We start from the raw sequence: 23,352 nt of genomic DNA on the forward strand, positions 1-23,352 counted from the left end.
TCAAACTTACCTTAGACACCAACTGGTCAATTAGTTTCGATTTGGTCTATCAGAAGATTCGGGCTCAACCACGGAGCCATGATCATAGTCCATTTATTAGGGTCAAACACATGAACTTGATCAAACTACAGCTATTGAGATTGATTTAGAGAAATACTGACCTGATCTAATTCAACACTTAATTAGATTTAATCAATTTCTCTACATGGTCCATATGTGTTTCTAACCCCAGGTCTAACCCATTAGAAGGCCCTGATTCATACTAACCCTTTGCCCATCATTTTATGTGGTGTCTTAATGATCTTCAATTCTCAAATCTAGATCATTCAAAACTTAATTCATAATTAAGTGTGTAAAACATGTATTTCAGTCTGTAAAACTATTCTACAAGAATTTCAGATGAAGCATGCCATATGTTTTCACACATCAAAATAAATTTTTCATAATATGTTTAACAATTAAACATAAATAGGTATGATTTAAACTTCATACATATATCTCATATATCATGACAACTTTTAGATCAATACCAATTACATCATATGTAACATGCAATTCAGATCTAAAATAATTTTATATCTAAATTTTATCCTATTATAATGAATCATAAATTACTTTAGATCTAATCCAAATATATTTATGATCAAAATAATACATAAAAATCTGTTCACTTTTCTTCTTCATAAAATCGGATCACAATGATGCCCATATACATCATAAGAGAATCCATCGAATAGGTAAAAGAGAGATTAATTTCTTCAATCTCCTATGACCAGATGATCTGGTGATCTTATCAATCTGAGTACTAGGCTACTAAGATCTGAAATTTAATTTCATATATAATTACATCAACATGCAATTATTGACAAAACTATTTTATATCATGAACATATCCTTGATCTCATCAATTATATTCTTTATCTAATCTAATTAGATTTAATATATCATATACATCATATCAGATCTAAAACATATCTTATACTGGTTATAAAACATCAATTTCAGATTTGATATCATATAAAAAATTAATTAGATGCAAATATAAATGCATAAAGAATAAATTTCTAATAAAATCTATTTTCACGCAGTGCTGAATTCTGATAGGATTCAGATCTAAATATTCATCAAAATAGATCTAATTCAGATCTACAATAAACCTCACTTCATAAAAAAAATAATAATATTAAAATTCTATTAAAATAAATTTAAAATAGATTTTAATTTACATTGTTATTCCATCAAAAATTCAGCAACAACAGAATTCTGTTATAACAGACTTATAACAACCTCAATCAACCATTGATTAGGCACCTTTAATCCAATCAAAATCAGATAAAAAATTTTATATAAATAGATTTAAATTAGATAATATCTCATAAAAAATTTTAATTATATCTCATATAATTATTTTCAAAAAATTTTGTTATACATATATATATATTTCAGACTTGCTCCGATACCAATTAAAGGGAAAGAAATTATTTCTCCTAAGAAGGTCCAGATTGTATCTAAATTTTTTTTTATTTATCTACATAATTAAGGATCAAATATTTATCTGATTAGCAGTAGAACCAAAGATCAAATCTCAATTTATCTAGATTAAACCTTCACGGAGGCCTGGATGTGTAGATCCTCTACTTCGCATGCACGTCAGACACCGCAGAAAAGCGGAATGAACTTCAATCCAATTGCCTTCACAAGCCAACCAAATGAAGAATGAGATGTGTTGGTGTGACACCTCACACCAGCAGATGGGATGCCCAAAAAGAATCCACATCCAAGGAGAGGAAGGTGGCAACAAAGAGAGAGATGTAGGAGAAGATTAAGGACCTCTCTCTTTATACATCTCTCTCTTTCTCTCTTCTCTCAATTTGATTTGTTTGCTATGCATCCATAGGTAGAGAATTTCTCTATTTATAGATAATTCTCATAACCCAATGAGAGTAAGACTCTTAACTCAAATCTGATTTGAATTGATCCAATACTCATGAAAGAAGAATTTCAATATGAGATAGAATTGCCATCACATATGACAATCAACTTGTACCCACTCCTCACCCACATGGGATGCCCCAAACCAACTTCATATCAGGTGTTGGTCGGCCTACATGGGAGGGTATTCTTAGTGCAAGAGGAATACTCATATCTCATCCAAAATGGATCCAATTCGAATCCAATTCGAAGCTGGTTCGAAATAATTTCGAAAGGCTGTCAATCCCGAACTCTTTAAGACTTTTGTACTAAGTCTAACTTGAATTTTAAACCTAATTAAGTCTAAGTAATTCATATCTAATTTAAAATTAATTAGCACTTAAATCTAATCTTTTATATGCTCCATGGATCATAGATCAGAAATTGTTCATCCTCGAAATCGAACCTAAACTTCATGTGTATTGCTAGCTAGATATAGTTTACTCTTCAATTTTGTTTGACCCATAACTTAATTCTCAATCAAGTTAGCTTATATGTTCAATCAAGTCTTGTACTTTCAAATTGGATATATAAATATAGGTCAATTTCTTCCTACTTTGTCCGACTTGTGTGTGTGACTTGATAGGTCAAATACTAAGCTGGTAGCACAGGAACCAATTTCTGTACTAATCGAGATACCATCTAGCAATAATTTTCGATATCCAGATAGGTCGAATTATTGTAAAAGAATATTTCAGAACCCATACACATGATTACCGCATAATTCATCCTTTTGACTCTGAATGTTCTAGGATGGTCTCAAGTTAACTGTCAACTGAGATTGCTTCATCCGCATTGTATTTCAACTTTTCAAATCCATCTAATGGATTATCCTGGCCAAAGCTTTGCTAAATTGAAATACAACGATATATCAATTCTAATAATTCAGAGGGATCAATCCCATCTTGATCTACATACAGACTTCGTAAATACTTGACTGTACCCAGTAGCCTTCCATCACTCATTAGAAATCTAGATAGTCTGGCACCAAAGCACAGTGAGTTACTTGCAAGTCACTATGATGATCTCAGATTTGAAAGGCACTGATGCTCATGTATTTTGCGAGCAGCTTTTGACAGCAGAATGCTCAGCAGGTGAGTCATTTGTTCAATGATGATGTATCCCTATATCTCATCTGTATGCCATATTAGTATCACCATACTCCTTGATTAAGAGGACAACCAACCCATATGGCACACAACGACTTCCACTCGATAAACGTCATCGTCCTGTAATGACGTATCATTTGATCATGAACATATTTAAGAACTATACGATAAATCTTTTCTTTATCGCATACCAGTATAGTTCTAAGAACTTCATCACAATACAAGAGTTCAAAGAAGAAGTTACTTTGTGATGAAAAAAATATCAGAATAATTTTTATTTATTAAATAATAATTTATATACAAAGATGAACTCAATCGTCACACGATTGATTTTAGAATATAATTTTCAACAAGCTGATCATGATTTTTCGAGAGTAGAGACTGATGAATCTAATGGTCACGACCTCAGCCCTAGCTCATTTAGATCAAACTTGATGAACCAAACTAAGAAATTGACCTCGAGCTAAGTGTCAGGTCAAATCTAGGCCAGACCTCAGACTAGATATTGAGCCAAATCTGATCCTAAAATCAGGATTGATTTTTGGGTTTGGTCTAAGCTCGGGCTTGGATTGAATCTAGGCTGAGCCAAATATGTTCTCGTGCCTTATCCAAAATATTTGTAGGCCCTAATTTCAAACCTAAATCGAGTTTACTTAGGCCTAGCCCATAACTTGATCCGAAGTTGGGCCTAACCCATAGCTTGATCCGAAGTTACATGCTTTGGGGATGCAAGCTCTAGTGGTCTTGTACCTTGATCTTATTCATTTGAGAATTAAGAAAGTGGTATATATGGTGGAAAATGAGCTTGATGATACGGTATGATTAGATTAATCTAGCTCAACAGTCAACATGGCAATCCATAAATTCTCTAAATATTTCAAGGTAATCAGATCGGGACCACCCTTATTCCTAACATGAAGGTCAGGACAAGTACATTAGAAGCAACTGATCTTCAAGGTGATATACCATCCGATGTAAATTTTCAAATCTCAAATACATAGATACTCAGCTTGGCATCTATCCCAAACTAACCTGAATATTCTCACCTTGGCTGGTGATTTATTGCCCAGAGGTAGCAATCCAAGAGTGAATGTGGGAGGGAGGGATGAATTGAGTTTTTTAAAAATTAAAGCAAATATATACTCTAATTATCAATTAAGAGTGTGTTTGTGATGTGCAAGTAATAAAATAACTAATGCAATGGAAAGTAAAGGCAAATAATCACACAATTGTAAACATAAGAAATCTATGATGACTTGGTGTTAAATCCGATATCTATGTACACTTCTCAAGATCTTCTATTTGAAAATTTTAACTATAATCCTTTTGATTGTAACCTAATTATTTTATCCAGTTTGACAACTAAAGCCAATTGATCTTGTATAGGCTCACCAACCAAAATCTTTTTAAATCTTCCAAGATCCAGTCAAATATACATATCTAATTTCGGACTTGAACGAGCTTTTATCGTCAAATTTTTATCCCAAGAAACTTATTACAAAGCAATAAATACAAGAAACAAGAATTTAAAGCTCAAAACAAAATTTTTGTTGAAGCTCTTGGGAAGTCACTGATAAAATTTCTTTGAATGCTATGACTTCCTCTTTAATTGCTTGAAAGAGCATAGATGAATTCCCATAATTAATTTTTCAATTGCTAGCACACTCAATGAATATTTATATCCTCTCTTTACTCACTATTTGAATTCCTTGCTTAAATATGCTTAGAAATGACTAAAAGTAATAACTTGATCATTGGAGAGCTCAAACTAACCATTATGCTCATTTTCTGTCCACTGGACAAGTTCTAAAAAATAACGGTTAGGCTTTCAAATACAAAGAAGTCAACTAATGTTCTCCAAGGTTTGACTCATTTTTGTCACGGGTCGACTCATAAATTAAAGTTTCTTTGGACAGCTCTTGATCTTTTAATTTTGGTTTTTTTGAGGTCGACTTAGCTAAAGTTGGGATTGACTCATCCTTTTTGAGGTTCAACTCGATAAAAGCACCGAGGTCGACTTGGGAATAGGTCATTTTTTACTGCTCTCTATCTTCACTCTGAGACAATTCTGAGGGTGATTCGTCTGAATCTAAGGTCGGCTCCTATCTTGTTATGGTTAACTCGTTGAGCTCTAGGATCGACTTGTAAGTGGGTCAAATTTTATAGCTCTTTGTTTGCACCTTGAGACCATTATAGAGACAGACTTATCTATTCTTAGGATCGGCTCGTGGATTGTGTCAATCTTGTCTAGGCATATCAAGGTCGACTATTGATACTTGGGATCAGCTCTTGAACTTTTCAAAGATAGGTTGCCTTCTGTTTAAGTTTGTGAATATTCAAGAGTTGGCTCTTAATGACGATGGGTTGACTCTTTCTTCTAATACTTATTGAAATTCTTTGAGAAACTTAAATTTTGATTATTTTGAGGAGGATTTCTTCTTGAATTTTGGTGTAATCTTTGAGAACTACAAGAAATCATACAACTATTCCCTCAAGCTAACATTTAGATGATTTCTATTCAATTATTTTGATATCATTAAAATCAATCCTTAGATTAATATAATTTTTTCTCTCTATACAAAAGGATATTCTATCTGTCATGCTAGGAGTAAAGATTACCATAATAGCCCTAGGTGGCCACATCAAATCTTTAAATGGGTGCAATGTATTCCAAACGATTTAAGATATGATTCATAAAATATTTGAGATCCTGCGGTTATAAATAAAAGCTAAATCACTAAATTATAATTAGAATAATCTTCTATTTCCTCTTTCGTTTTCACCAAAAACTTTTTATGATAAAAGCATCCAAGGATCCGACTGAAGCCAATTCGATAAATCCTCTAACCCTTTTGTTATCTTGCATGTCAATGGAGGCTGACAAAGGTGCTATGCATCGGCAACTCAAAGATTAATGGCAACATAAATGTTTTAATTCTTAAGAGAATATCAGATTACATAACCAACCAAATTTTTGATGAGCAAGCATCTATGAGAAAAAAAAGGATAAAATGACCTATTTGCCATCCAGTAGTGTGTGAAATTTGGGCATAAGATTTGAGTAGATTTGTGTGCACGGAAATCTTAATGTGTTGACAAATGGCAGATGAGTGGCCACAATTTTTTTTAATTAAAAAGATATAATTATTTAAAAGATGAAGCATTATTATAGCATATTGATCTTTATGTATTTTGTTCACTGATGTTTGCCTATCAATCCATCAATGATGTAAGATGATATTATGAATTTTGATATGAGATATTATTTTGTTGTGCTACTCTTATTTTAAGTGATTGAATGGAACATGTATTATTATGTGATGGAAGGGTATCCAAAGATATCTCAAGCTAACATACTATCATATAATTGTAATTAATGTGGATCCCATGTATGCACCAAGTGGAAAAAACTTGAAGATAAGATGAGGTCAATGCTCACTGAACCATTTGACAATGAGATGATAGGGACCATATCTCTATTTGATCATTGGCTGAGCGAGAATAAAGATAAGAAAGAACAAAGTTTAAACTTGGACCCTATGTTTCCAAAGTTTTTGTAGTTATCTGTTAGGAATTTCTTTCTTATCTATTTTGTCACTCCTTAATCACTAATTCCTTGCTTAATAAAATGATAGATAAGGAGGAATCATATTTTGAGGGTAAATTGTTTTGTAAAAAAAGATGGTATAAATATAATTAACAACCATTATAAGAGAGTGATATCATGGAAAATAACTTATTAAAATATTTATTATTTTTTCTTTTAAAATCTATATATTCATCATTATCATCATCATTGCACTATCCTTTCTTCTGACTCAACGTTGCAGGCCCCTTCTCAAGAACTCTAATAACAAAAAAAAAATATAGAATAGTTTCCCATCACTCTTTTACACGTGCTTAACTCCACCACTCAAATTAACCAACAAATTGATCAGTATTTCAATATTAATTTCAAATATTTATTTATATAAAAATATTTTTAGTTAAAAATAATCACATATAATTCAATATGCACATGAATAAAATTAATATTGTTAATTAAAAAAATATTTTTCTATATTTTAAAAAATTATATCTATCCTAATGTGAAGAAAATTATATACGTGGAATTATCCAAACGACTGGATTGTTGACTGCCGTTAAACCTTGTCTCAAAGACAATGGGACTTATCACTACCGGAAGAAAAAAAAAAAAAAAAGGAAAAAAGAAAAAAAAAAAAAGAAGAGACATGGGACATAACGGTCATATCAAATCAGTAACGTCCGCTATAACCGGTTGCTTCGCTTCCGGAGGACGCCAGCCACGCAACGCGGCCGGTGCAACGGCCTCACCAGCCCCCGCAACCCGGCCACCCATACATCAAATTTTGCTCCCCTGACACATCTTAGGCTAACGTACTTCTACCCTAAAAGACAAAATTAGTCAGTACTAACACGTGCACTAGCTCGCCTTATTGGTCAAAGTCTGGAAATATACATGATGCCGGTGGTGCCAGGAGTGACAACAGAACATCAATTTCACGTGGTCTCTGCTGCTACTGACTTATCACTCAGATCCACCGGTCCCACCAGTGCAAAAGGAAAAGTTGATATTTTCACCCACTGTTTTTTCTTTTTCGACTTGGAAGCAATCCTTACCATCTTCCTAGGCAGTAACTAATAAACGGGTAAGAATATAAGAATTTAAAATAATTCTGACATCTTTTCAGAGGCCTTTCACGGGCGGAAAAAAAAAACTTTTAGCCATTTTTGATAAACATTTTTATTTTTAGACGTAAAAATAAAGCAACAGAACATCTACTCATCCCCCATCACCGTCATTTTTAGAAACCAACCATCAAGTGACACGTGCAGCATTCCTAGGTTTCCACGAATTTTATTCCCCTTCTACGCTGTCCGGAATTCTATCCTGTACAGCTGATTTTTTCATTTACTAATTTGTGGTACTCCCTCGCAGTTTCCCGGCCCCACTCGCTCTCCTCTCTCTCGAGAAATTATTTATTTCTTCTCTGTCTTAATAAATTCCGTCGGCAACCGTTCGCCGGCATTTCAGTTATAGTTGTTCTCGAGCCTAGGGTTCCACGTTGCATCCCTTGCGTTACCGAATTAAAATTTCCTTCTCTTGGTCGGTGATTTTATCGGAGACGAAGTTGGAGATCTCTCTTCCTTCGTTCCGTGAACGGATTTGGAAGTCTCGTTGCCATACGGAAGTAAGTGGTTCCCGAACTCCCCGATTCCGCTCGATTTGTTTAGTTTCTGGTAGAAGTTTGGTGTTTGATTTTTTTTCTTTTTTCGTGCTTTTGGATTTATGGATCGAAGGAGTTTGGTGATCCCAGAGAGAGCGTGGAAGGAGGGATGGGCCAAGTGCTTCTGGAAATCGAACCTCGGGAACTGAAGTTCACCTGTAAGTTGGTTAGAAGAATCGGAGTAGTCTCTTGAGATTTCAAAACCGTTTGTTTTGATTAATTTTGTTTTTTTATTTTTATTGCATGAAGTATTGTAGATGCTTCAAATGGAATCATATTGCTTCTGTTTTTCATTATTATTGTTTTTGATAGGTAGCGTAGGGAAAAGCATGCTCTTTGATCCTATCTTTTTGAGGAATATATTGCTCAATCTGATGACAGTGGAATATGTTCCATCACCCACGATGTGATCGTGTTGTCCCGTTGTTGATTCTCCATTGGGACCCGCCAGCTAATGTGCGACCCACCTGATTGGATGGCGGGGGAATAGGGGACCCGAGCATGGAGATGCTCGTAATGCTACTTGCCTAAATAGGAATTTTGTGGTACTTGGATGGTGTAGATTTTTTTTTTTTTTTGAGAAGAGGAAGTGGGTGAAAACTGTATACATTTTCTAATAGTATTGAAATGCTTCAGAATCAATAACGTAGCAAGTCTAGGATGAATAATTTCATATAAGTGAGTTGATTCTTAATATTAAATATATGCATGGTCTTATGTGTTCTTTAGGTGGGAAAAGCAGATTAATGGATTAGATTAGGATTACATGCAATTTTCCCAGCATAAACAATGAGATAGAATGAGTAAATGAACAATGTAGAAATATATGTAACTTTTTGAATGTCCACTAACAAGTAAGAAGGAAATACAAGGGTATAATACTATAATTGTAATAATCAAGGACCTCATCTAAAAGGCTAGCTGAAAATTTTATTTGGGTTTTTTGGTCTTGTATTAGTACCTAGAATCTACATAGCTCACAATGAGTGTGGGACACACTTGGATGGCTTTTCACATACTTTCCCTGCATAAGTCTTGGCATCCTCGTTATGCTAGAGTCCAAATCCAATCATAAATACCATGATCTGCATGTGGTCAAAAAGGCCCATGTTATAGTGTTTGTTTAGTCCTACATTTTGTGCTAGGTAGGTCCAGGAAACTTATACAAAGTTTTGAATTCGAATAAAACCTACCAAAGTAAGCTTGATTAGAGATGCAATATGAAATTCCCTCAATAGTTTCACAATTGCCACAGGAGACATGCTCCTCGATTCATGTTGTGTTAACTTTAGATATTAGCTTGAAATTTAGTATAAAAACTGTCGGCTGACAAAAAACTATTTTTACACTATAACAACACTTCTATAGCTATCATTCATGTATAATTGACATTGTGGAAACTAGGAAGCCCATATATCGGTAAGGCCACACCTAATACAAACCATTCGTAGTTTCATTTTGCATACTGCATCTGCTCCACATTTAAAATTTTTTTTTTACCACACTTATGACAGATAATGCAATACCTTCTAAAAAAGTTAATGTTACCTGGTTAATCATGGTGGGAGAGGACTATGGACATCTGCCAGACATCTATAGAATAAGTGTTTGGAAACTGTTTGGTGACATCACGTATGCATGTTGAGTGTTGGATTTTGCTCTAATTATCACATACATGTAAGGATATATGTGGATGTAGCGCTAGGCATCCATGTGCAATGTCCCGCTGTTATGATGAGAGTTGTGGAGGTCCTGTTCACCTGCTGATAATTTCTGACAGATCATACCTCACCTGAGGACCCTATTAATAGCCTCATGGTCTTTGAATGTCTCCTGGAGGATCAAACATTGTTGTTCCTCTTATGTGATAGTTATCTGAATTTGAAATTTGATTTAATTCTGAAGCAAAAAAAGAGAAGTTTTGAAAGGAAAGATAATAAGGAATAATTGGTCACCTTGTTTTTAAGCCTTTGATGAGCTTTTATGTTCTCAAATTTAACAATATAAAAATTGACAGGAAAAGAACTCTAGATTGTCACTGAGAGAATCAGTATTTTTAGGATGAATTTAAAAGGGGGAACCAAGTATGGACTAGTAGCTATTGGCTTGTATCAGCTATATTGAACTGAAAAGCGCCGGTATAGACTGATACAAGCTGACGTTAATGTGGTGAAGGCACTCATCCTTTTATTGTGTGCATAACTTGCTGAGATAGTTTGTCTCCTAGGATATAGTATAATATGAACTGGCATTCTGATCCTTTGACATTACTTGAAGAATATTCCGCCACTCTTGTTTTATACCACAACTAGCTATTTGAGTCCATGTGATTCTGATAAGAAGTTCTGACTGATCCCAATAACATTTTCATTTTCTGATAATATGTTGCGTTGATTTTCTGGTTGCCTGCTATGATTTTTCATCTAATAGTTTGTCATGTTATTGGGGATAAATTTCTCTCATAATTTTTGTTAATTTGATATGCTTCCTGTATTGTATAAATATAGCAGTATATATGATTTCTCGTCTCTTTTTATTGTTATTATTGTAGAATATCATAGATTTCAAACAGTCAGTAACCTGTCTAGAACTTTTCTCTTTTCCAAAGGTGTTTATGTGTCTCATTTCTGATTTGGAAATGTTTAGAAGTCTTACAGATTGTAATGTGTTTTTTCTGTCAGTTGAGTTGAAGAAGCAGAGTTCGTGTTCGGTTCATCTTGTCAACAAAACCAATGATTACATTGCCTTCAAAGTAAGTGCTTCTTGCTTTTTTTTTTGCATGTCTTTTGTTTATAATGCAGTCAATCATCAAGTGCAGTGGTTGTAAATTCTGCTTTGCTGCCTCTTGAAAATTATGTGCTTACAAGAACTTTGTGATTATTCCTGTGATTTTTAAGATCATTCATTAGGGCAGATTTCTGGTCTTAGTTCTGGATCTGTCTCTGTAGCATGAGTAACTAATTAGTTGATCATGGTCACCTATGCGTTACTAAATTTCTGTTCTCAGTTCTGTTCATTTTTCTTCACTATTATTATTGATCATTAAAATGCCTTTTGCGCTCAAATTTTTCCCCTTACTGCCAACTGATATACGTGAAACAAATGTAGTCTCATGATTTTCATTTGGAATCACTTGGTACCATGAAATGTTGATCCTCCATTTTAGATCTATCATTATGTATTAGACTGAATCATAATAGTGACTGATTGGACTATAACACATTTACTAGGTTAAAACTACATCACCCAAGAGATATTGTGTGCGACCAAACACTGGAGTCATTCTACCCAGATCAACATGTGATTTTACAGGTAGCTATACATATATACATTTGCTACTAGCATGTTGCTGTTTGTTTAATAAAAGAGATGCGGCATCAAGTTGCATACTTGCCTAATCCTCAAATTATATAATGTAGTTTTGCTTCATGTGTATGCTGATCATCAAAATCTTATATCCTCAAATTTCTACACACTTTTCATATATTTTTATGATTTTTACATCTCATATAAAAGGTTCTCTCATTGACCTTGTAATACTATTTTTTCATTTGAAATCAATACAATGGCTGTAAGGAATATATTACTTCTAGTCAAGATTCGCTTTCTCGATATCAGAACTCATACTAGTATCATCCTATTATAGTATTGGTATGCCCAATATGGTACTTAGCTCGGCATATCGAGTATCGGTATATCCAGTATAGTATCCAATTTGGCATACCAAGTGTTGGTACACTCCCCGTACCATGTACCGGTTCAGTAGTATGGTATGGTCAGTATGCACTGGTTATGATTGTACGGCAAACCTTGCTTCAGGTGACTCAAATGAGAAGCCTTGAATGCTGTAACTAATCTCATGTAAACTCTGCAGAAATATCATTTTTTGCATTTCTAGATAGAGGAGGGACTGTCATTGAGAAGGAGGAACGAAACAACAATGAAGGTAGTACTTAGAAGTTAATTAAAAGATCAAGGTAGAAATTGTAGATGGCATTGGCTTCAAATAAAAACCAGGTCATCTAATTTAAGTAAAATCAGTTCACTCACTAGTTGGTCTAGGATTTGCCAGCAGTTTTAATTCATTAGTAGTGAATTTGAATTGGTGCCTTAACAGGGTCACTCCCAAGTAGTCCTGCTTGTGGAACTTGATTGGCTTCAAATAAAACCAGCTTATCTAATCTTTAAGTAAAATCAGTTCACTCACTTCCAAGTAGTCCTGCTTGTGGAACTTGATCAATAAATACGGTGGTTACAAAAGAGTTTACTTCATATTGACATTAATGCTTCTACTTGAAGGAAATATGCAGATCAAAGAAGGTCTTTTTCCATGAAAATGTGTCTCAGCAATTTCAGTTCCGCAACTCTAAGGCGTTGCTTCCAATCATATAATGTAGTTAGCTAGGAGAAACTCTTCCTTACAATGTTAATATAATTTCTTGTAAGTTCATATTCTACAAAACCCTGCTGGATTTGTGAAATCAGGTTCCAGTGTCTGTTCAAGGCCTTAGATGCACCCTTTTTAGAGTTCTTCTCTCTCTTGAGCTGTAAATCCTGTGATGATGCATATACATCTTCTTTTATTTTTTTTGGAAAAGAAGTTATTTTTAACTTGTTGGTTGATTTCATACTTCAGATTGGCTGCAAGAGATATGATAACGGAAAGGGTGTCATGTCATCCAGTGGAGAGGTATTAACTGAGTTAGGTCTATGCATGTTACGTGATGCCTAGTTTGGGTTTCGTTAGAATTATATTTCATGGGCCTACCTATATCCATTAATTATCTCTTTAGGAAGAGGAATGGCTTGATAATTGTTATTTTCATGGGGAGCAATTTATGTTGTCCTTGCATTGTGATGCTTCCAACCATCATGAGAAAAGGCTTCAACCAAAGATTTAATGATAAAGTTGGGAGGACAAGGAACAAAAAGGTAAACTAATAATAACCTGAATTGAAGTTACTCAAGGAAGTAAATTAGTGATTGGATGACTAGTAACACATGTTTAGTTTTCCATTGCGTAATAGGAATTACAGTACCCTCCAGATCATTATTCTTACTATGGCAGGAGAGCTTTTAAGTCTTAAGTAGTTAATAGGATGTTAAATTAACTTCTAAAATACTGTGGGATGAAAAAGGAATAGCAAAAGGTAACAATAGCAATCATGAACTTTTTATGAAACTGGAGGTTGTGGAATTTATGACCCTTTTTTTGGTCTGAGGAAAAGCAGTGCACTTGGAGTGAGCATTTAACAAAAAGAAAATAAAAACAATCATTGGCAGGGGGCGATAAGCGATTGTATCATGATTGGCCCATGTTGGCTTTTGAAAGTAGTCCTGAAAATATGGCTACACCATGTTAAAAAACATCTACAGCAGTGCAGATATTACTTGAGCCTCTGGCATGAGCTACACTGGAATCACAATCACCATGAGAATTCTGCATTTACTAAATGACTTGCCATGATCAAGAGATATATGGACTTATTGCCAGGTATTCAAATTGGTAAGGGAAAACAGGTGGACATGGCATTCATGAGTGTCGTTATACTTTCGGGGTAAGTCACTTGTAAGAATAGATGGTTGCACTTCGTTATATATTGTCCTCAAGCAAGCTATGGATGTGGCCATGATAATACTTTTCATGCATCTCTTCTGTATTGCTTGTTAAATGTTGGTAGAGATTCAGTCCATCAAGTACTTTATGAGTTCAGCATAAGTTTCTGCAAGACCTTGTCAAACGTTCAAAGGCAAAAATAAAGAAAAGAAAATTCGAGCCAGATATATTTTTTTAAAAAAAGAAATAGGCCATTTTTATTGCATCTTTCTTCTTTGATTCCCAAAAAAAAAAAAAATATTGGAGGTATTCCATCGATTCATTATATCATAAAACTATGTCATAATCTGGGCATCTAAATTAATAATGCATCAATGTTCATGTGCACCCGCTCCTAGGACAACTTAGATGCTTCTCTGTGCTTAGTATCATCGTGAAGTCAGTCTTGTTAGTGGACTATTCTGAGCAGTTTCTTTTGTTTCAGTTAATCCATTTAATAAATATTCTATCCCTGGAAATCACTCCATGGAAATTAAATCGGCAAAAAACCTCATGTACTAGCTGGTTTTCAAATTATGTGATGTGCAAGCTAAAGACTGGAAATTATGATAGAACAAGGGAGATAGAATGGTAATATACAACAGTAGGAAAAAAGAATGCTAATGTGAAGGTTGAGAGAGGAGAGAAGAGTGCACTCAATGTGCAAATGGGCTCTTTCTGTGGTATGCAAGACCATGTTATTTCATCATCTGAATTGCCTCAGAATAAATTTGATGCCAGAAATTGTCTTTTCATTCTCATTTTCACCATTCCCAGCAAAAATGATATATGAACACAATAATGGTTATTGTGTATCACAATTTAGTTTTATCACCTAGATTCTTCATTCATTACTGAATTTCTTTTTGTTGGCCTTCAGTGTTTCTAACTGAAACAAACCTAGCAGTTAATGTCACTGTAGGATCATATTATAGCAATTATCCTCAGTGCTTTAAATTTATCTCTTAGATTTGTATTTACTATTTAGTATTAGTTACTTTTTTTTTAGCTGATCTCTATGTTTCTGATTCAATCTCAATCTAGTTACCATGCAAGCTCAGAAGACAGCTCCTCCTGATATGCAGTTAAGAGATAAGTTCCTAGTTCAAAGTACAACTGTTCCATATGGTACTACAGATGAGGAAGTTATCCCCAGCTTTGTGAGTATATATTGTTTCCCCAACAATTGACTTTTTATTTTCCCCTTTGATAATCCTCTTCATTTTCCTGGTTCAGTTTTCTAAAGAAAATGGCAGATATATTGAAGAGAACAAAATGAGAGTCGTTCTTGTTAGCCCACCTCATTCTCCAGTACTGCAACCACTTAATGGAGCTTTAAAGCAGGAGCCAGTTTACGAAGCACCTGATTTGAAGGAAACTCCTGTTTCAACCAATCAAGAAATGAATGGGGTCGAGAATCTTCATCCATTTCATGTAAGAGATTTGGTTCCAGCTACATATCGCTTTTTATGTTTTACTAGGACCACATGGTAGTGCACCTTATATTTTGCTGCAATTTTATAATTATTTAGATGAAATTAATACAGAGCCTACTGGATATTGAAATGCATTCCATTGAGAAGACAATCAGTTTGGTTCTCCATGTTAGTTTTTGAATCTTCAGTCTCAGAAACAGTGCTTTTTTAATTTTTTTAAACATTAGATAATATGGACACCATAATTTCTATATTGGTTTTGTGAAATGTCTCTTTTCGGTTGTCCGTTCATATTATCTTCAGGTTGCCAAGGATGCTGAGGATCTAAAGTTGAAGCTGAATGATCTTGAAGTGAAACTAAATGAGGTCAGTTTTTATACATATGACTTGTTTTATGGCCTTGACTTTAGTCTTTGCTACTTTTGTTTTTAATGTCACTTTCTTGGATCTTTTCTGCCCCATGCTTACCATTTATCATTGGCCCATGCCACCCATCACATGCTGTAATCAGGATCCTACCTCAAATTGGGAATCCATGCTTCCTGATATATATGCTTTCTATGTTTGGGTATAGATAACATATGGTAGCAAGTATCATAATAATAAGCGAATGTGGTTGCTGTTTAGTAATACTGAGAAATGAAAATGATGTCAATGCTATGTAATGTCTGCTCTTCCATTTGAGCACAAAAACTTTTCTTAAAGGTTTTGTTTAGACTTTGGAGGTAACCTCCTTCCAAGTCCATATAATTCTTCTCGGGGATCTAGCATAGCATAGAACATATTGTTAGTTAAAATAAGTTTTTCTTATTGATGGAACTGCTGTATTGCACATGAACCGGGGAGCAGGTCATGGTAGGTGCAAGGGATTTATCATTTTTTTCATTTATCTATTGTCAAATTCTACCGTACTTCTACACTGAGATATACTTTATCATTCAAAGGATAATCTTTGAAGCATAAGAGAAATGGTAATTTTGCAGGCTGAAAATACCATCACAAGGCTGAAAGAAGAGAATGGTGCGGCCATTCAAGAGAGGGATAAGTTGCAACAAGAAATAGTGAGTCTTATTTTGTTTAAAAGCAAACTTTTATATCTCTTGTAACACCACTGTTTTCGAGTTCAGAAATTTGCAGCTTATTTGACTGGGAGATCAGGGAAAGCCAATTAATTTGTAAACTCTAGTTGTATTCCTTTTAAACTATGGCAGCTCTGAGTGGCACTTTTTCTAAGCCTTATGCGGTAGTCTATAGAGCATTGCAATATTGAAGTATAGAACCTTTTCTTCATCAGGCTTTTTCTGCGTTCCCCACCCCCACCCAAAAAATGGGACCATTTTATATGCTTGAATTGCTTCTTTTGCCTCTAATTTATTTAGACCTTTCAATTAGATGACCAGCAACGATTCTGTTACATAAAGTTCAAGACAGTAATTCATGAACAAATTAGTGCACACGTTGCTGTGTAGTTGCTTGATGATTTCCTGCCTTACATAGTTTATCTTTGCATATTTAATATCTTTAAGCACTCTTGGGAATTAAATATTTATTTAGTGGCTGGTCATGCACCCAGACCTGCATTCTTATTTATACCCTAGTATGAGTTCATCATCTTTATTCAGTTTGTCACTACCACCTTGTGCATTCTTTTATAAAATGTAATTGGTGTCTGATATCTTGGCGTCTAATTTCAGATATTGTTTAAAAGGAAGTGTATGACAAGGACTCGGGTTGGTTTTCCCTCTTTATTTGTGGTTTTCATGACAATAGTTGGTGCGGCATTTGGATACCTGTTGCAACTATGAGAGACGGAATGAAAGGCAAAGGCCAGAACAGCTGCTTTGTAGTCTGTGACATTGAATGCAATAGAAAACTACTCTTTCCTAGTGATAAAAAATAAAATGCTTCATGTATATCTCTCTATTATGATGGTTTTGCATCAGAGAAAATATATTAGGTTATAAAGGACAGTTCTTACTTTGTACAGAGGGACAATTTGAGATGCTCTCTCCTGGCAGACTAACCTTGAGTTTTTTTTTTTTTCCCATAATAATAAAGCATGTTGACGATTTTGTATCAGATTGTTTCCATCCTCACTTTATTGGCCATCTTTAGGACAAATCTGCTGGACCTTGAGCTATAATTTGGGCTACCAAAAATGGGCTTTGTGATTTGGATTGGACATGTAAAACTGACTGTCCTTGTGGCCTTTAATGGACCTTTACCGTCCAAGAAGGTTCAATTTGACCATGTTGGAATCTTCTCTAGAATTCTGACTGTGTTTTGAAGGCAGGAGAAATGAAGTGCAATCTGCCGAAGTGCCAAAAGATCTCTGCTCTCAAATGCTCTCATTGCAAGATCTACTTACAGTGACTAGGATGGTGGTGATGCCTTGTTTTCTAAAATGCTAACATTCAGAGTGGAATATTATGACACGACGGGCGCCTGTTGCCTCAGCTTGTAGTGGAAATGAGACTTTGTTTCTGTATGAATCCCCCAGCCAAGGATTCGATTATTAAAGTGGAACTGAGAACTCTAAATGGTATTATGGAATGTGATGTTTGCCAGATATCCACAGATTCAGCAGAGAGCACTTTGAGGCAATTAGATTCTTCCAGCTTACAACGACATCCAAAAAGTGGAATCTGTTTCTTGCTTGTTTGGGCTTAATTCGGGGAGAATGGTCCCATATTTAAGCCAGGATAAAAGTGGTGCAAATCGCTTTCTTCTTTTGATAGAAAATGGGGCAGCAATTTTCCGATTCAGTATTTTACTTTTGATTATGATATCTGAAAAATAATATGAAATGGTTTCCTTCCAATGGTATATTGTGCTTTGGGTGGAGAAAATTTCATTTCTGTTTTGCACTTTAATTATCTTTCAAGTATTTCACTTGTATCAGGTTTTATTTGGTAATTCTCCTTTTCTATTCAAAACTATGATATTTTGGTTGCGTAATATATATTTGGATTTTTTACATATATATCCATCTAAATATTTAAATTTACATAAATATTTTTTTAAAATTGATATCTACATGTATATCTTTATAAAATATTATATATATATCATCTAACATCGTTAAAATTTAACGGTTTAAAATTAAAATGATTAAAATATTCTAATAGATAGATGTGAAAAAAAAATTTATAAGGATGTATATATAAATAGTAATTTTATGAGGATATTTACGTAAATTTGAATATTTTAAAATGTATACATGCAAAAAAATTTTAACATAAATACATTTCTCTTATTAATTTTTTTTTTATTTTAATAGAAAAAAATTAATATATATAACTAAAATAATAAATTTATTTAAGTTATTAATTTATATAGATAAAATAATCTTTTTATCAAATGATAGATCAAAATTATTTTATCTAGAAAATAAACAGATCGTAGCCATCCATATTTCTTCTAATGTATAATAATATGCTTCTAAGAAAATGTATCTAAATCTGATATTAGATGAATAGCTTGCACATTTGCATAAAATGGACATAGTTATAGATTTAGACATTATGTAACAATAAAAATTTATAATTTTATTATATTTTATTTTAAAATTTTTTATCAAAAATAACTTTGTGAAGTGTATAATATATATCATGTTGTTATAAGATAGACATAATCGTCATCTCTTGCATAAAATAAAATAAAATATAATATTTTAATATATAAAATATTATATAATATCGTTATCGTGTTGTTATATTATGTAATATGTTATTACATTGTACAGTAAGAGGACTTGAATACATCTAGATGAAATAGATAAAAATTAAATTAAAATTTTTTGTATATATATCCTTCTAAACATTCAAATTTACATGAATATCTTCATAAAATTACTATTTATATATATACTCTTATAATTTTTTTTTATATATCTATCCATAAAGATATTTTAGTCATTTAAATTTTAAACCATTAATTTTTTAACAGCATTAGATGATATGGGTATATATGTAAAAAAATAAAAAAAAGAATATATATGTAAAATAAGTATTTTATTAAAAAATATATATATATATTAATTTTGAAAGAATATTCATGTAAATTTAAATATTTAGAACGATATATATGTAAAAATATTTTATATTTCTACACATTACAGGAAAAAAAAAAAAAGCTGTGTCGATAGATCTTCAAAACCATTTGCTCTTACCTTTTCAGACTCGAAATGAAGTATCACATACACGGTGGTCCAATATACTAGATTGTCAATGGAAAAGTATCTCCATGTACGTTGATTGAGAAAATTTTCAAGGGACTAGCAGAGGGTTGGAAGGAGACTGTGAACTCATAATTCCTACACAAGTAGGCAGAATCATCTTTTAATTCGAATTCATCATCCTAATTTCTTGGAGGTTGTTGTGTTTACATCCTCTTTCAGTCCTTGCAAACTCCCCTTCCATGGGACAAAGTGATGCTATGTCCTTATTTGTAATTATATAGGAGTCGAATGATTCCAAACAAAGGAAAAATCAGAGAAAAATTTTTTAGAAAAAGAGAAGAAAGCCTATAGCATTCATGGTGGTCGGCAGTTGCCCTTGCAAATAAAAGAGTCTCTTAAGCTAAGGATTTTCTTATCTTAGACATTGGTTCTTCATTTTTCATTTTAAGTACAGTGTTACTCCATGAACTGTAATGATTTGCCAATAGGGCTTGGGTCCTTGGTACCACTTGTGGTGCATGCGCTAGGTAAAGGTTCTGAGTTCATTTTTGAAAGGTGGAATTTTTCTTTGAATTTATAAAAAAAAATTAATATAATAATTAGGATTTTTTAAATAATATATTTTTAATAAAATATTTTGAAAATACCGTGATTCAAAAATTATTTACGAAACTATCGTAGAAAGGGCACGTCGGATAAATTCGTGGGTTCAACTCATGAATTCACTATCCACGTGGATAATTTGTGGGTTGAACCCACGAATTCTCTGGTCCACGTAGATTGCATGCACGAATTTTAAAATTTGAATTCTATGGTTGGAGCCATGAATTAAATAAATGGATTTGTGGGTCCAATCCACAAATTCAGGAATTCATGGGTCCAGCCCATTCCTCAACTATTTTTTTTTTTAAAATTTGAACAAAATTTATGGATTGAACCCATGAATTCTTGTATTCGTGAGTTTAATCCATGATTTCTTTTGAAATTTTGTATCGTTGGATAAATTCGTGGGTTGAACCCATGAATTCTTATATTCATGAGTTTAACCCATGATTTCTTTTGAAATTTTCTACTGTTGGATAAATTCGTGGGTTGAACCCACGAATTTGAGAAATTGTGGGTCTAATCCATGATTTTATTGTTTTTAAAATCACCCCAACCCTTCCTACTCATTGAGATTTTCAGAAATTTTCTTGTATCGGTGCATTTAGTCTACAAATTTTGATCTCCCTTCTTAAAACCGATTATGGCTTCAAAAAAAGTAAAATTTTGTCGAAAAGAAAGAGGGCTCGAGTAGAGAAAGGAAAGCAACCATCTCGTAGGTATGAAGAGTTCTTTTTTTTAAATAGTAAGTGTAGTGAAAATTTTCAATCAAACTTTTCCGAAAGAAAAGTTGTAGGAGGTAGAATAGTCAATTTAAATAGTTTTAGTGATTTTTATATTAAATTTTTGTTTGAAAGGATGGATTGACTATCATGATTATGCTCAGCAAGCCAACGTATCCTACTCTGGTTCACTATTTTTATAGTAATTTTAGTTTTAATAGTAAGTCTTGTTCCATTTCATCGTATGTTAAAGGATAATTGATTGAATTTGACTGTGAAGTTTTAGGTCAAATTTTGGATATTCCATCAGATGGTGATAGATTTTTCAATAGTAATACTGTTTGGAATCATCCAGTATCAGACTATACTTCTTGTGTTAGAACTATTTTTGAGGATAATATAAGTGCGACCGTTAAATCTGATGCAAATCTATTACCACTTGAAACTAGATTAATCCATCATATTTTTACGTTTAATTTTTTGCCCAGAGGAGGTCACAGAGAACACGTACCATATTTAGATGTTTATCTCCTCAGAATGGTTCTTTTAGGTGATAGGGTTAATTTGCCCTATTTAATTATGTTTTATATGAATGAATGTTTTCAAAGTTCAAAAATTATCTTGCCATATAAAGCTATTCTGACTGCTATATTTGAGGCATTTGATATCCACTTCACGGCTGATGATGAAGTTATTAAAGTTAAACGTAGTGATATTTACAATCATACATCTTTGAGGCGTATGGGGTATACATTTCATGATGGGGTATGGATGCGTACGTCTACAATAGATGAAGAAGAACATGACGGTGAAGGAGGTGGTCAGCCTACCGACGGAGAGAAGCCTACACATGCTACACAATCCGATCAGCAGTCATCTGATCAGCATGCATTATCTGCTCGCATAGATGCATTATCTCGACTGGATGAGAGATTTGCACAGATGGGTGTCCATTGGATGAGAGATTTAGATGATTTGATCAGTTCATACAGTATTTTTATCATCAATTTTCTCCACCACCACAAGACCCTACTTCGGATGATTAAACTTCAACGATTGGTTGCAGTATGTGAGGCTTCACCCGAAGACCTATCATCTTTTTTATTTAGTTTTAGATAAATGTACTTCAGTTTGATATAAGCATATGTATCTTTTTTTTATTGCTGTCATTTTAGATGAAAAATCTTGTAATCTGATCAAAATTATGTGAAATTTAAGATATGATTTTGGCAGCAAAGTGGTTAATTAATAATTAGTGTCCAATCAATAATTATAAAAAATTGAATAAAAAATTTTATAATTTAAAAAATATATTGAAAATTAGTCAGGACGGTCGACCACCTGAGGAAATCGATCGACCGAGACCCATCGAACCGATCGGTTGAGCCTAGAACCTCAGATCGATTGACCACTATGGCACGTAAGCCGTGCCATTGCGGTCATTCATTTGAGAATTTTGATCGATTGAGGCCCACCGAGCTGACCGATCGAGCCTAGAACCTCAGGTCGATCGATCAGGAGTCCAATTTCCTTTGCATGCAGTCGACCACCTGGTGATTTCATCGACTGCTGCAGATCAAATCGACCGATCGACCTAGGTTGGCCTGTCTGATCGATCACTGTGGCATGCAAAATGTGCCAATGCGGTCGACCGTTTGGTGATTTTGGTCAACCGCTGTAGATCGAGCCACCCGGTTGACCTAGGTCGGCCTGTCCGATTGACCACTGTGGCACGCAAAATGTGCCAATGTGGTTAACCGCAGGATGTAGCCGGTCGACCGTTGGGTCAGTTCAAGTTTTTTTTTAATTTTTTTGTTAAATTATTAGGATCATAATTTTTTTTGTTAAATGTTTTTCGCTTAGATAAATCCATAAATCTCCTTTGGCATGCCAAAATGTATAAAATAAAATATGTGTGATACTATAAATCCATAAATCCACACGTCCTACAAATATGAAAAAACATAAAAATATATACATCATATGCCACAAGGCGATCTTCGCTTCTTCCTTGTAGGTTGCACTTGACGATCCATAGGTGGAGCCTCACTCGGTCCCTCTTCAGTACGATGCTCATTCGGACCCTCAGTCAGACCCTTGTGCGACTCGGGACGATGCTCGCCCAGACCCTCAGTCGGATCCTAGTGCGACTCGGTACAATACTCCATCAGGCCCTCACTCGGTTCCTCATACTCGGCCACTGCATACTCAAAATGTGCTGTAGTCTCCTCTATGGACTGAAACTGGGTCATATCATTATGCATATATATGGGCGAGGGCATATATGAACTGAATGATGGAAGATCTGAAATTGAAAATGATGATGAGCAATATCGTCTGGTTCCTCCTCTATGTAATGCAGGTGCTCCTGATGATGAGGGATATATGAAAGATGGAGTGGACTCTACAGTGCCACGACTATGATCGTGGATATCGATGGAGATATGAGCATGTTGTGGGATAGCGTGGAGGTCTAAAGTACAAAT

The 23,352-nt window shown here is 34.0% G+C and overlaps 1 protein-coding gene across 2 annotated transcripts; it reads left to right on the top strand.

Annotated features, from left to right (window-relative positions):
- Positions 1-8,096: 8,096 nt before the first annotated feature.
- On the top strand, positions 8,097-17,440 carry LOC105057704 (vesicle-associated protein 1-2). 2 transcript variants are annotated; one of them, XM_010940398.4, is made up of 10 exons: positions 8,097-8,293; positions 8,403-8,487; positions 11,011-11,081; positions 11,560-11,641; positions 14,970-15,085; positions 15,162-15,359; positions 15,473-15,529; positions 15,665-15,727; positions 16,345-16,422; positions 17,056-17,440. In XM_010940398.4, the coding sequence occupies exons 2-10, from the start codon at positions 8,439-8,441 to the stop codon at positions 17,164-17,166; spliced, it is 825 nt and encodes a 274-aa protein (XP_010938700.1). In that variant the 5' UTR covers positions 8,097-8,293; positions 8,403-8,438; the 3' UTR covers positions 17,167-17,440. The 2 variants fall into 2 exon arrangements, with proteins under 2 accessions (XP_010938700.1, XP_029124058.1); XM_029268225.2 differs by lacking the exon at positions 15,473-15,529 and having other exon boundaries at positions 8,098-8,293.
- The last annotated feature ends 5,912 nt before the right edge of the window (positions 17,441-23,352 follow it).

Source organism: Elaeis guineensis, chromosome 14 (assembly GCF_000442705.2).
Source record: "Elaeis guineensis isolate ETL-2024a chromosome 14, EG11, whole genome shotgun sequence".
Taxonomy (NCBI): domain Eukaryota; kingdom Viridiplantae; phylum Streptophyta; class Magnoliopsida; order Arecales; family Arecaceae; genus Elaeis; species Elaeis guineensis.